Source organism: Andrographis paniculata, unplaced genomic scaffold (genome assembly GCF_009805555.1).
Source record: "Andrographis paniculata isolate CXL003 unplaced genomic scaffold, ASM980555v1 Contig66END, whole genome shotgun sequence".
In the NCBI taxonomy this organism is placed as follows: Eukaryota; Viridiplantae; Streptophyta; class Magnoliopsida; order Lamiales; family Acanthaceae; genus Andrographis; species Andrographis paniculata.
The window spans coordinates 2,742,257-2,755,379 of record NW_026137602.1 but is presented as its reverse complement, the minus strand read 5'-3'; the positions used below and the strand labels follow the sequence as shown (position 1 = coordinate 2,755,379).

At 26.8% G+C, this 13,123-nt stretch overlaps 2 protein-coding genes across 3 annotated transcripts; one reads left to right on the top strand and one right to left on the bottom strand.

Annotated features, from left to right (window-relative positions):
* The first annotated feature begins 5,327 nt into the window (after nucleotides 1–5,327).
* Nucleotides 5,328–9,128, top strand: LOC127263100 (protein TAPETUM DETERMINANT 1-like). Of its 2 annotated transcripts, XM_051292053.1 has the most exons (4): nucleotides 5,328–5,615; nucleotides 6,234–6,576; nucleotides 6,699–6,812; nucleotides 8,577–9,128. In XM_051292053.1, the coding sequence occupies exons 2-4, from the start codon at nucleotides 6,474–6,476 to the stop codon at nucleotides 8,978–8,980; spliced, it is 621 nt and encodes a 206-aa protein (XP_051148010.1). In that variant the 5' UTR covers nucleotides 5,328–5,615; nucleotides 6,234–6,473; the 3' UTR covers nucleotides 8,981–9,128. The 2 variants fall into 2 exon arrangements, with proteins under 2 accessions (XP_051148010.1, XP_051148009.1); XM_051292052.1 differs by lacking the exon at nucleotides 5,328–5,615 and having other exon boundaries at nucleotides 6,016–6,576.
* Nucleotides 9,129–10,901: 1,773 nt separating this feature from the next.
* Nucleotides 10,902–12,856, bottom strand: LOC127263048 (bidirectional sugar transporter SWEET10-like). The gene is made up of 6 exons (XM_051291978.1): nucleotides 12,723–12,856; nucleotides 12,607–12,643; nucleotides 12,320–12,530; nucleotides 12,061–12,219; nucleotides 11,809–11,928; nucleotides 10,902–11,314 (listed from the first exon to the last, which is right to left on the bottom strand). The coding sequence occupies exons 1-6, from the start codon at nucleotides 12,760–12,762 to the stop codon at nucleotides 11,066–11,068; spliced, it is 816 nt and encodes a 271-aa protein (XP_051147935.1). The 5' UTR covers nucleotides 12,763–12,856; the 3' UTR covers nucleotides 10,902–11,065.
* Between the last annotated feature and the right edge of the window lie 267 nt (nucleotides 12,857–13,123).

The following is a 13,123-nucleotide window of genomic DNA, read 5'->3' as shown; positions in this document are numbered from 1 at the left end:
GGATGTGTTTGTTTGGGGTATTGGATTTTGACTTGGGATTTGAATAGCAAAAATTTTGAATTTGAATAGTTGTATGATGTGATATAAATAAATATTGATGTGATATTTTGTATGTAAAATTGATTTTTAGTATAATATAAAAAATAAAAAAAAATAGGTGTTTGATTTGATATTTTTGGGGGAAAAAAATGGAATGAATAGTGTAAATCCAATCCAATCCCCCAAACAAACACACCCTTAAGGGATAAGATTATAATCTTTTGGGTTGTGATTGGTATAGGGAATTGAGAGCATTGTATGTTTGAAATGGAAGATTTATAATTTGAGAAATAGTTCTATAGTTCTATATTTCTATTTTAAGCGGAGTATATTTTTACTATTTAATTTTTATAATTTTTTAAATTGTATTATTTCATTCTTACAAAATATTATATTTAGTTTATTATTTGACTATTTAAATCTTACTATTTTTAAAAAAGATTACACTAAAATATGATTTTATAAAACTATCATATCTAATTTTTTATTTAAATAAAAATAAGTTATCAAAAATACATGGATTCTCACTTAGTTAAAACTCGAATTAATCATTTATTTTTTACTTTTTTAATTAAATTTTCTATTTTACCAAATAAATTTTATATTATTTTTTATATTTTTCAGCTGAATTTATTTTTTTATCAAACAAAATAATTAATATCTACTAATTTTAGCTTTTTCGCCAATTTAATTCTTTAACTCTTACTTTTTGTAATTCTATTCTTCTTTTTCTTTTTAATTTTATTGTCTAATTCTCATTTCTTTGTAATAATAAATTATATTTCAAAAATTAAATAAAAATATATTTCAAATAAATATTAAACAAAAAAATGTTATTGTATTTGTATAAAATGAATTTAAATGTGTAAAAAGAAATACTATTAGATACTCCCTCCGTCCTATATCTATATATCAATTTATGTTTTTGTCCTATTAGTATGGATGATATAAAGACAATGATATTTGTGTAATATATTGTAAATTGAAAGGATATTTGTAATATTTGTGTAATATATTGTAAATTGAAAGGATATTTGTAATGTTAAGTAGATGGTACAGTTATTAAAAAAAGAAAATAGATACTTTGTCATGTAACAGACCAAAATAAAAAAATGGATAGATGGTTAAGAGACGGGGGAGTGTTTTATTACACAAGATAAAATAATACTAGGAGTGAGGATTGTATTAATAATCCTACAAATTGTTGTTATTGTATCCAGTTTGTAATTATTTCGAGCTCAAATTCATTACAGTTTCAGATAAAAAATTAAAGGTATTTCGACATTAGTTTGTAATTATTTTTATTATAATAAAAATAAATACTCTTGATGTGACAAATAAAAATAGTAATAGAATATTTTTTGATTGAATGGAAGAAATATACTCCCTTTCTTGGAAGGGTGACATTTTTTTTTACACTTATATTTTTGAATATTAATATTATATTAGATTATAGTAAAAAGACAAAAATACACCTATTAGTATAGTGTAATATAAAAATAATGGCATTTGTGTAATATATTGTAAGTTGAAGGGGTATTTATTATATTAAGTAGGTAGTATGATAATCTTGTTTTGGGACGGACGAAAATAAAAATGGTAACGTTTCAATGGAACGAAGGGAGTATTATGTTTTTAAAATGTAGTTTGGTATGTTTGTGGTGTGGTTTTTGTTTAAAAGGGTATCTGTTGTACTTCTTTCGTCTCAGATATAATGTTATAGTTATTGTAGATAAAAAATTTAAAAGAATATGATCAATAAATAATTAATAAAATATTAATAAAATTAATTATATTATAATATAAGTAATTATAAATTAATATTAAGATAATTAATTGATTTTTTAAAATTAGATCAATTATAAATAATATAATTTAAAATGCTATTAAAGTGCGTAATTATTATTATTATTATTTTTTTAAATGACATAATGTAAAATATACATAAATAGAAAAACCTTGATATAATATGCGGGTCAGAGGGAATATTGATCGGTTCTACTCCATCATTATTTATCTTTCTCATTCACATTAATATTCAAATTATTGATATAATATTATATTTTAGTTTCAAGATATTAATTTATATTAATTGTGATAATATTATATATATGTATTTTTTTTATTTTAAAATATTAAAAATTATTCAAATTTATGATATTAGTGACATTTAAAAATTTGAATAATTAAAATAAATTTAGATTAATGCATCATCCAAAGCACTTTTGTTTTCTACAGTTTTGTTAAAAATCTAGCTGAAGATATTGTTTTTATTTATTAATTCCTTGAAATTGAATTAAAAAAATCTAAATATTGAAAAGTGATATATATATAAAATAAAAATTAAAATACTTTGAAATGAATTTAAATTTATATAGACAAATTGTTGATAACTTCAAATTTAGGTAATAGTTAAATAGATAAATAATTTTTATTATATTTATTAGATATAATTTATTATTACAAAATTTAATATGGAGGTGATAATTGTATTTATTAATAAATGTAATAAGTCTTGTTATATAAAAAATGATAAGATAACTATAAAGGTAATGGAAATGTGACAATAAAAATTTCTCTAAGATGATCTACTTTAGATCAATAATAAATTTTGGTGGTTACATATTTTTTTGGTATAAAAATTAAGAGTGATGTTTCATTTTACACATTTTTTTTAAAAAAAATACTTCCTCCGTCTCAAACAAGGTGCTACATTTAAGTTGGACACGAAATTTTAGGTGAGAAATATTAAGTAGGATAATTGAGTAATTAGGTGATGTGATGGAGAGAGAAGTGTATATTTTATTTTTTTTATTAGAGTGATATTATAGAATAAAGTGTGGGGATATAAATTAAGTATAATTAATTATTTTCTAATTTAGAAATGTTGCAGAGTGTTTGAGACATACCAAAAATGAAATATTGCACAGTATTTAAGACGGAAGAAGTATTATATAAAAATATAACATATACTACAAAAGTTGGGCAAAATTGCCCATAACTCCCTTGTGGTTTCGAAACTCAGCGTAAATTCCCTCTCTACTTTAAAAATTGCATGATGTCCCCTTATACTTTAAAAAATGTTGCATGAAACCACTTTGTAGTTTCAAATCTCAGCATAAATCCCCATTTTACTTTAAAAAATTGCATGACTCTCACTTATACTTTAAAAAATATTGCATAAAATCCCCCTGTCATACAAAACATATAGATAGAAAATCATCTTCTTATCACACGAGGAAAGTTTCATGGTGATGGGGTTTCATGCAACGTTTTTTAAAGTATAAGGGGGTACCATGCTATTTTTAAAATATAGGGAGATTTTATGCTGAATTTCGAAACCACAGGAGAGTTATAAGCAATTTTACCGAAAAGTTGATAGAAATATATACAAAACATTATGTAAATTTTTCTTATTTTGCCAATAAAAATACTTTAAACTATAAATACTAAAAACACACACATTATTGTAATATTATTAAAACAACAGCAAAAATAAAAGTAAATGTCTCCACTAGGATTCAATTTAATTGTTATTACTTAAAAATATATTAACAAATATTTTTAATCCGAAAAAACTAATTTTAAAAAAATAGTATATAATCGTTCGTTCATCCAACGTCTTTGGATGAAATAATTTTTGGTGTGCGGTACGAGGAACTATGTCAAAAATATAAAATACAATATATTATTTTAGGCTTGACTTTTTAATTTTTTTTTATGATATATTTTTTTTTTTAATTTTTAACCTTTGTATATAATATTTTTAGTTTATTATTACTATTTTTTAAAAATCGCAATTTAAAAATAGCGTTGCAGAATATATATATCAGATTCATATGTATATTATACTCCATCCGTCCCAATACAATAGTCTTATTTACTATTTTTGTCCGTCTCAAAACAATAGTCTTATTTCCATAAATAACTATATCACTATATAACTACCCTTACTCTTTCATTATTATTACACAATTGTCACTACCTTTTACACTAATACACTAACAAGGGCAAAAATGTATTTTATATGTACTTTTTACCTACTATCAATATTCCTTAAATTTTGTGCCAAACACAACCAAAATTATAGTTCTTGGACGGAATGAGTAGTTTCTTTGTCATTAAAACATGGTTTCATATGTATATTATACTTCCTTTATCATATACTCAAATTTGTGGATATGATTTTAATACACAGTGTATTTTTTATTTTTTAATAGTAAGAAAAAAAATTAATATTTTTTTTTTGAAAAAAAAAAAGAATATTTTAAATAACTGAGAAAAAAAAGAAGACATTAATTTAGGTGAATAATATTTTTGTATAATTAGAAGAAACCCAAATATGTGTTAGCCATTTACAACATCCATCCGTTGCGTTGCAGAATATTATTCCAATAATACCCTGCTATATTATATATATCTATATTCAAGCACATAAGTGTGTAACAAAATATATATGACTATTTATATACACATTTTTTTAAAAAAAATTGACATTATTTATGAATAAAATTGAAATATAATCATATTACAAATAATTATTTCTATCAAGAAACAACACATAAAAAAGAATAATAATAAAAAAATTACTATTATCAAAATTTTCATGTTCACTTTGTATTTTTAATAATTTTTTTAAATTTTTTATGTTAGAACATTGTAAAAATAATATTTTGCATTGAATTATTAATTTTATGACTAAATAGAATATACATTATATATTGTGTTAATATATGTATATATTATATTTTTTGTAATATTATAAAAAAAATCGTGTCATCGAAGATTTGTCGAACGAACCCAAAATTCAATGTAGATAAAAAGTATGGATAAAAGATTTTTTTGCGCTGTGAGTTTATCGGTATAAAAAATAGTGGCAATTGTGTAATATAAATGAAAAAGTAGAGATAGTTTTACAGTGATATTGTTATTTATGGAAATAAGATTATTGTTTTGAAACGAACAAAAATGATAAATAAAATTATTGTATTGAGACGGAGAGAGTATTAGTTTTCTAATATAAATAATTTGATTCATAATATCTATATCACCTATTTCATTTATTTATTTTTTTCAATTTATTTATATTATATAATTTTCATAATTTTTTTTTTAAAAAAATAGTGTGTATTTTATTTCATATCTAATCACTGTTTAAATATTATAAACCAAACACACTCAATTCTTTCATTCAATTCCATCTACTTGTTAAAATAAATAAACCCATGCATAGGATAAAAGCATTTAAGCATGAGGATAAATTGGTAATTACACAATGCGATCGGCCACCAAACCAAGACCATAAATAAATTTAATTTAATTTAATTAATTAGGAGCACGTGCAGTTTGTAGGTTTTGTCATTATTTCTCATTAAATCCGCATCTTTCCTTATATTATATATATACCACAAAATTAATTTCCCCCACACTTCCTTCTCCCCCAAAACCCTACATATATACTCTCTCTCTCCTCCCTCTCTTTCTCTCTCTAGTTTATATATATATATACATAAAGGATCATGCACGCGGATCGGAGCTGATTGTTCGCTACCTCCAAAACCACTGCAAATTCAAAGGTAAAAAAACAGACGGAAGAAGGAGATCTCAGAATGTGCTGCTGCTGCACCTTTGCTGGAAACGTCTGTGTTGTTTTTTTGTTTGTTTGTTTGTTCGTCTCTTACTCTGTGATGTTTACATTTTTATTTTTTTGTAATTTTGGCTTTGAATGCTCTCTCCTGCGATGTTTGCATTTATCTGTGTTTATACGACGTAGGCACGTTTGGATTTTTGTTGGAATTTTCGGTTGTTTAGTGATACGTTTCTGAATCCAATTTCTGCGTTAGCATTAATTGGGAAAGGAAAAGGAGCTTTGAGCTTGGCGAAAATTCGGCTGCGTGCTCGCTTCCCGGAGCTCTAATGTTAAAAGCAATGTCGGGGAAAGTTTCCTTTACTGATGCTTCGATTCAGAGGAAAAATTCCATGGACTTTCGTCGAACGAACACTCTCCTTTTGCTCTATATATGTAAAATCAGTCGGTTGTGTTTTCGTGGTCAAATGCCCTAATATCCTCTCCTGATTGAACATTTTGAGCGGATTCGTTTTCTGTGTGTATGTTTTTGTGAATCTTCGTATTTGATTCGTGATTGCGGTTTGGAAGGTTTGAATAGTAATGGTTTGACGTTTTCATGGTGCAGGATTTATGGTTGCGGTGAGATCGAAGCTGTCAAATCATATCGCTGCTTTTCTTCCTCCTGTCTCGGATTACAGTCAAAGATTAATCGATCGATGTGTGCAGTTCCTTCGGTGATGGCGTTGATTTGCTACGTAGCTTCTTCCAGCTGTGCTTAGGCCATAGCTGCTACCTTCCAATCACTGTTACTCACTCTCCTTCGAATCTGCAACTGCTAACCGAATCCGAATCTGAATACAAAATTATGAACCGTGATTCCTCGTCATTGCTCCGGCGGCGGATATTGGCTTTGTTTCCGGCGGTGTTTGCCGTCGCGGTGTTGCTGGTAATCATTGACGTCTATGAAGGTCTGTATACGCTCATTCATATATCTATATATATATGTATGTATACGGTCTCCGATTTGCTACGCAAACTCGTCACACCATTTCCATGTCGATTTTTCAATTTCTATTGCCCCAAATCTCAGATCATCGCGTAGAGTTTATGCAAGCTGCATCTCGAACGAGAAGCATCCCAGGCGGTCTCCAGAACAAAAGTTGTATCACTCTCTCAAATCCCCACCGGAAGCTGCTTAATCACGGTAAAAAACCACTGCTGCATTATCTCTGATTCCATGATAGATACATCATTAATATTTGCTGCGCACATCGCCTTCCATTGGTACACAGTTTTTGAAACTCCATCATTCATTAATAACAATGGCGAAAACATACACACCTACACAAATCCATACACATATACATATATACATATATATAAACACATAAGCTTTAATTTGGCTTATGTGCAAGTATATATATACATATATGTATTGCTGCCTCCTCCTGCTGCATCATCTGTTGTTTTTCTGCTCATGTCGTTGCTTTTTAGCATGTTTACATACAACACAGAGTCCTGTCCACTGTGCTTCATGCTCCTACTGCACACCACCACCACCACCACCACTACTGCCTCCTTTTCTTTTCTCTCTCTATTTTTTTTTTTTTCTCTCAGTTGTCTCGTACGGTTCTGCCCACATTTAGGTGGCGCCATTTTCAGCTTTTTTCACTACGTGTCGTTTTCCCAATATGACCACCCCCACCCACCCCTCCTAAGGTCTTGCTCTTTGATTAGACCACAGCTGCACTATTATTTAATTAATTTATTGATTGATTTATTATTGCATGGAATTTATATATTTAATAATTTTCTTTAGGGTGGTTAATTATTCAGCTTAGCTTAGGTGCTCCGCTGCATTAATCAAGTTGCTATCAACTACGTGCATTGCACGTGTGCCCTTCTTTCATAGTTGGATTTGAATTTGAATTTCAATAAATTGTATGTCGAAATCACCCACTTTTTTTTTGGTTTATTTAATATTTGATTTTATTTTATTTATTAAATGTGTTTCCCAATTGATGCTTTTTCTATTCTGGGTGCTTCATCTGACCAAGAATTTTTGCTAGAAAAGGACATGTCCAATATTAATTCCAACAGCGACTTCATATGTCAAATTTTAGCCACTTTTGTTTCCCAGAAATTGACTACACATTTTCTAAGATTTTATGCTTTTTATTTATTTATTTATATATATTTTTATACAGAGGGAGTTGAGTATATTGAAAAAAATTATATATATATATATATTTTTATACTATTATAGCCACACATGGTTTTTATTACTAATTTATTTTCAAATGAATTGATTCTTTTATACTGTAGATTTTATTTGTACTCTTATTCAATTATATGAAAATTAATATTAATTGTAATATATGTGTGTTTAAAATGAGTCAATTAGGGTTTGTTCACTTGTTTTCTTTTGCTTCTTCTTGTAGCTTTTTTGTATTTTAATTTTATTATTATTATTTTTTGAAGTAACTTACTTTTGAACAGTAGAGTTTGATATATATATATATATAATTTTTTGAGAAAATATTGGAGATTAATACGAAGGTTTTATTCTATTTAAAAATGGTAAAAAATTAACATTTAATGCTATTATTTTATTATTATTTTTTTTAAAGTAGTACTGTAGAGATGAAAGTTGTTTACTTTTTGCAAATAAATTTTTTAATATTAGTATTATAATGGATTACAATGAAAAAGACGAAAATACTCTTATGAGGAGTACTGTGTAATATAAAAGTAATGACATTTATGTAATATAGTGTAAGTTGGAAGGATATTTATTATTTTAGGCGGTAGTATAATTACTAAATTAGGAAATGATGACCTTGAGACAGGTTTGTTCATATATATATATATATGTATATATGAACTATTTTTTATTTTTTATACTTATTTTGTGTTTATTTTATTTAATTAGGTAACATTAGAAACTCTTTTTTTTCTTTTCATGCAGCACCAAATTCGAAGAAAAATCGAAAAAGCGACGACAACAACAAAGACGACGACGAAGAAGAAGAAAACCCGAGAGTGGAGCCGAGCCGTATATGGAGTGACAAGTGCTCAAAATCCGACATTGTTATAAGCCAAGGCGCGACGGAGGCGCTCCCGAACGGCATCCCAACGTACACGGTGGAGATCATGAACGTGTGCCCTAACGGCTGCGACATCTCAGCCGTCCATCTCAGCTGCGGCTGGTTCAGCTCGGCGCGGCTCGTGAACCCGCGAGTATTCAAACGGCTCGGCTTCGACGACTGCCTGGTTAACGACGGTAAGCCTCTAGTTAACGGCCGTACGCTCTCCTTTCAGTATGCTAACACCTTCCCCTTCCACTTCTCCGTTTCCTCCGTTACCTGCTAGCTTTACCTAACTTACTCATTTTCATCACTTTACCAAATTTTTGAATATATATATATATATTGTTAGGTAGCCAATTAATTGTAAGTAAATGGGTTTTGGGGGTCTTTAATGGAAGATTAGGGAAGAAATTAATCACGAAAAAACATATATAGGGGGGTGGGGTGGGTGGGGTGGGGTTAGGGTGTTTTAGTTGGATGTGTATATGAATGAGTATCTAAAGATTGGATTAACTGACAATATATACTTTTTTACATATTACCAAAAAGAAGGCAGCATTTATTTGTGCTTATAAGTAACAGTGTGTGTTGTTTGGTTGTATTTTCCATTATTTTATATAACTTAATTTTTGAAAAAAATAAAATGTATTACATTAAATCTGTTATTTAACTTTAAAATGTTGAATATACAGAATCGCCTCAAAAAAATATTTTTTTTATTTTATTTTTAAAATTAGCAAAAGGACATGCAAAAAGACATTATGTACATTGGATGTGTTTTTTCGAGTTTGTTTTTTTTTTTAATAATAGGTTGTATGTGATTTTTTGTAATATAAAATAAAATATATTTGTGTATAGAATCATGATAGTTTTTATAGTAAAAAAATAAAAACTAAATTAAAAAAGAACTAAGGAAGCGTTTGGAAGAGAGAAAGAAAATAGTTTTGTTTTTCCTATTTATTTGAGCAAGAAAATTTAAATTTGATAGTTTTTATATTAAAAAAATAAAAATAAAATTATTTTTACAATTACATTCTCTATACTAAATACCTCATGTATTCTAATTGTTTTTCAATTATACTCCCTCCGTCCCAAAACTATAGTTTGGATTGTGTTTGGCATGAGATTTAAAAAATATTGATATTATATTGGTAAGAGGTAAAAAGTATGGGTAAAAGACTTTTTTGTCCTTACGAGTGTATTAGTGTAAAAAGTAATGACAATTGTGTAATAATAATGAAAAAAATAAGGATAGTTTTATGGTGATATGGTTATTTATGGAAATAAGACTATTGTTTTGGGATGGATAAAAATGATAAACATGACTATTGTATTGGGATTGAGGGAGTATATGATATTGATACTGGTTTTGAATTTTGATTTTTTATACTGAGTTTTAATAGATTTGTTTGCTGGAACTTAGGAGCTTGAAAGTGAATTTGAAGTTTGAAAATAGAAAACTTGAAATTTAAAATTTAACTAATATTTAATTTAATATAAATATATAGTATTTAATATAATACTATATATTTAATTTAATTATATATTTTTTAAAAAATATGATGCATAGGAGTATTACAAAATGAGAATGAGATCTTTAAACCCATCATATATATATATATATATATATATTTAATCAAATTAGTATATTGTTGATTTGACACAATTAACATATATATATCATATATTATAACAATACATGATAATACAATATACTATATTATTCTGGATCAAGTTTTTGGGTTTGAATTTTGAGCTGGGATTTAAATAGTAAAAATTTTGAATTTGAATAGTTGTATGATGTGATATAAATAGGGGTTTGATTTGATGTTTTGGAAAAAAAAAATAATAGTAAAAATCTAATACAATCTCCCAACAAACACAGCCTTAAATGGCCCAATCAAATCCCATCAACCATTTCTTAGAGCCTATTGCAATTTGCACATAATTTAAAAAATAATACAAAGATATATTTGGCAGTGATATTGATTAAAAGCTTTTTTCTTACCTTTTTTCAATGTGTGTTTTATTTCAAATGTGAAAATATAGTAACATTCGTATAACAATAATAATAATAACATAATTTTATATTGATATCTATAATCATTTGGGATAATAAAATAATTAATTTGAGACGAATAAAAATAATAAAATAAAATGATTTATTTGAGAGGAAGAAATTAAGTATTGTAATGTATCAAATGTCAAAAGTACAAGAGTTTTTTTTTATTTATTTATAGTATCCATAAAACAATTATAAGATCAATAATCATAACAAAAGTCTGATACGGAAAATAATAATAGTAATAAAATTGCAAAACATATCGATAAGATAATAATAATAATAATAATAATAGTAATAATATTGTCACGCATTGGTATGGTCTACTATTGTAATTTCGAGACGTCCGGGTCCGGTCCTCGGGCTCCAGGGACCGGCAATAGTATCTGCTGGACTCGGCATTGTATGAGCGAAGGGACTCAATTTCAGCACGTCAATAATCTGTTGATCTTTAGTGCCCTGTTTGGTTTCACCACTTGATTTTTTCGAATCCTTGTATAATACATACAGCGCCATTTGGATCAATCCAAACACGAATCCCAGAACATTTGGTAACTGCAACACAATAATTATTGCATTACTTTCTAAATAAATCTATTACAAATTATTTTATTATTATTATTTTTTTTTTTTTAAAAAAAAAGGAATTGAGAGAAAATAAATAAATAAATGCATTAAAGCATAAGTGAAAAATAATAATGCAACACACATATATATATACATTATTTATTTGTTTATTAATTAAAAAAAAAAACAGCATTTTATTTTTTAAAAATAATAACTTTTACAACTATATATATTAGTTGTTTTACACGCTTAAATCTATTTATTTTAATGAAAATAGTACTGCTAATTAATTTCAATAAAATAAATAAGACCTAAATGAGAGATATATAATACCAAGTAGTCTTACTTATTAATGAACTTTATATTTTCTTTAATTTCTTTAAAAATAATTTTAAAAATACATAAATAATCGAATCGATTGAACTTATTACCTATATATATATACACAAAACAAATTTTTGTATATATAAAAATATACTTACGGCGATGTTCATATCTTTACGAAGTAAGCCATAGAAGAACCACGCAACGGCGCTAATAGTGAGAAAAAATGAGAGATAGAAAGGCATGTACTCCACGCTCTTAGTTCGAATGACTCGTCTCTGAAAAAAAAATAATAATAAAAAAATAAAATCACAACCATCAACAATCAAATAAACTTAATAGAAAATATCGAAAAATAAAATTTTATTATATTATTTTTAAAAATCAAAATAATATGCATATAAACTTACCAAAATAGCAAGAGGCGCGACAAACACACACAAAGAGAACACGAGACAAATCCATCCAACAGTCGCAGTACGGGCCGCTCCTTTTTGCAGAAAATACGTTAAAACGACAATCAGACCCATCCCGACTATATCCGCAAGAAGAAGCATCAAAGTATGCACCTACAAAACAACCAAAATTTAATTTTCAATATTAAATATATATATATAAATTATTTTTTTTTAAAAAAAATAATAATTTAACAACGTTATCTATTAGTACCCGGGCTTTCTTCGTAGCATAAAAAATAAACGTAGAAATGTATATCGTTTGAGTAGCAATGCCGACCGAGTTGATAGTGAATAGAAGAACACTATTCGGCTTTAGAAAAGCGTAATAAATCCATAGCATTGCGCTGAATAAGCTCACGATGTAAGGAACCGATTGAAATCCTTCCGCCGATTTTTTCTTGTGGATTTTGTAAAATGTCGGCCTAAAAAAAAATCATCGAAAAAATAATAATAATTAATAATAATAATAAATTGTTGATTTCAATAATAAAAACTTACAAAGGTGACAAGAAAACAAAGAAGGAAATGGCATTCCCTGCAAAAAATAAAAAAATAAATTAAAATAAATAAATTAAAATACGTAAAAATTAATTTACATATATTAATTATCATACCAAGAATTCCAGAAGCAGTAATCCAGAAATTGATATCCATTATTATTTTGTTTATGAGAAAATATCAGAGAGGGAATTTTAATATTTATTTCAATGAAACGATAATATTAATTCCCTCTGCTGAAGAAAATTTGTGACACAGAAATTATTTGAGTAATCATCTCCCTTTTATATGGAAATTTTTTTTGTCTTTTTTCTTTTATTATTTATTTATTTAATTAAAAAAGTGGGTCCCACTAAATAAAAATGAATGAATAAAATAGGGTTGTAGAGATTTCTTGCACACTAATTACATTGCTTTTTCTCCATTATTTTTTGCAATTTTTCGAGGAGTTTGTTTTCTCTTTTTTGTAATAAATTTATTTATTTTTGGGGGTGGTGATGTGGCGCTGACGTGTCGG

What these genes read in the sequence shown, in the direction of transcription:
- LOC127263100 (XM_051292053.1), top strand. Translation starts at nt 6,474, where the DNA reads ATGAACCGTGATTCCTCGTCATTGCTCCGGCGGCGGATATTGGCTTTG. An exon ending in AATCATTGACGTCTATGAAG is followed by an intron (nt 6,577 to 6,698) that starts GTCTGTATACGC and finishes CCCAAATCTCAG; the next exon opens with ATCATCGCGTAGAGTTTATG. An exon ending in CCGGAAGCTGCTTAATCACG is followed by an intron (nt 6,813 to 8,576) that starts GTAAAAAACCAC and finishes CTTTTCATGCAG; the next exon opens with CACCAAATTCGAAGAAAAAT.
- LOC127263048 (XM_051291978.1), bottom strand. Translation starts at nt 12,762, where the DNA reads ATGGATATCAATTTCTGGATTACTGCTTCTGGAATTCTTG. An exon ending in TCGCGCCTCTTGCTATTTTG is followed by an intron (nt 11,929 to 12,060) that starts GTAAGTTTATAT and finishes TTTTTTTTTCAG; the next exon opens with AGACGAGTCATTCGAACTAA. An exon ending in GTAAAGATATGAACATCGCC is followed by an intron (nt 11,315 to 11,808) that starts GTAAGTATATTT and finishes ATTGTGTTGCAG; the next exon opens with TTACCAAATGTTCTGGGATT.